Below are 969 nucleotides of genomic sequence, written 5' to 3'. Positions count from 1 at the left end.
TACCATAATGAACCTGAAATCAGGATGTAGAGTGTCAAACAATCCAGTCCCGAGGGAGATGGGATGGAGAGAGAGGGAGAAAGGAGGGAAGGAGGGAGAAAGAAAAGGAGAGAGAGAGAGAGAGAGAGAGAGAGAGAAAGAGAGAGAGAGAAATTTGCTAAAAAAAAAAAAGAATAAAAGATGTGGTTAAGACAAGATTCCTTACTGTGTAGACAAGGGATTGCTGGCCAGACTTGACATAAAACATTGCAGCTCCTAAAACATGTCCTGCATAATATGCCTTTATTTCTAAATCAAGGTCCACCTGGAAAGAGAGAGAGAGATGCTATTGATATAAAAAAATATATAATATACGGTTATGTAGTAGCAAGTCATTTTCTGACCAAGCAGACACATGATCAAAGGTGTTCCAGCCATGAACATCCTGTCTTAATTCAGACACTGTGTTATTTTCTCTTTAATAAAACTGAAATGTGATTCAAAGGAGATTTGTCTGTTATTTCTAGCAGATCAAGCGACCATATGGATGCTCTCTTGTTGGCTTCATACATAATATACTGTTGGAGATGAATGAAATTAAAATGTAAATTTACAGAACTTGTGTAGTTTTCTTTTAAAGTATTTTTACTGTTTTTATGTCCATGATTTCATGCTATTCAGAATGTGATGCTTAATGAAGGCAGAACTGTTGCAGGAAATTTGGATATTTGTAAATGGTTTGTTGGGAGAGAGTCTTTAAGTTTTTAAATCACTGCCATATATATCTCTAGTCTCTCATTAGCTTTTGGTAGATTTGACACACACACGTGTGTATATCTATCTATCTATATACATATATATAATTGTTCATAGAAAACCATGTAATCGTTACCAATATAGCAGGAGATTTCACCGCAAAAAAGTCTAAATTAGACTCCTTAGGGATCGTTCTCCTTGTTTATATATCCAAAGTTTTAAATATATATATTT

At 34.6% G+C, this 969-nt stretch overlaps 1 protein-coding gene across 1 annotated transcript in view; it reads right to left on the bottom strand.

The window, feature by feature from the left end:
- LOC106883976 (integrator complex subunit 11-like) overlaps positions 1-969 on the bottom strand; it is a 32,499-nt gene that overhangs the window by 20,287 nt on the left and 11,243 nt on the right. The window contains 2 exon segments of the mRNA XM_014935135.2: positions 1-23; positions 205-304. The exon segment at positions 1-23 is cut by the window's left edge and continues 138 nt beyond it. Of these exon segments, the coding sequence (XP_014790621.1) occupies positions 1-23; positions 205-304 (123 nt within the window).

The sequence above is a fragment of the Octopus bimaculoides genome, chromosome 26, assembly GCF_001194135.2.
Source record: "Octopus bimaculoides isolate UCB-OBI-ISO-001 chromosome 26, ASM119413v2, whole genome shotgun sequence".
Taxonomy (NCBI): Eukaryota; Metazoa; Mollusca; class Cephalopoda; order Octopoda; family Octopodidae; genus Octopus; species Octopus bimaculoides.
Note: the sequence above shows the minus strand (reverse complement) of the source record. Positions and strands in the feature narration are given on the sequence as shown.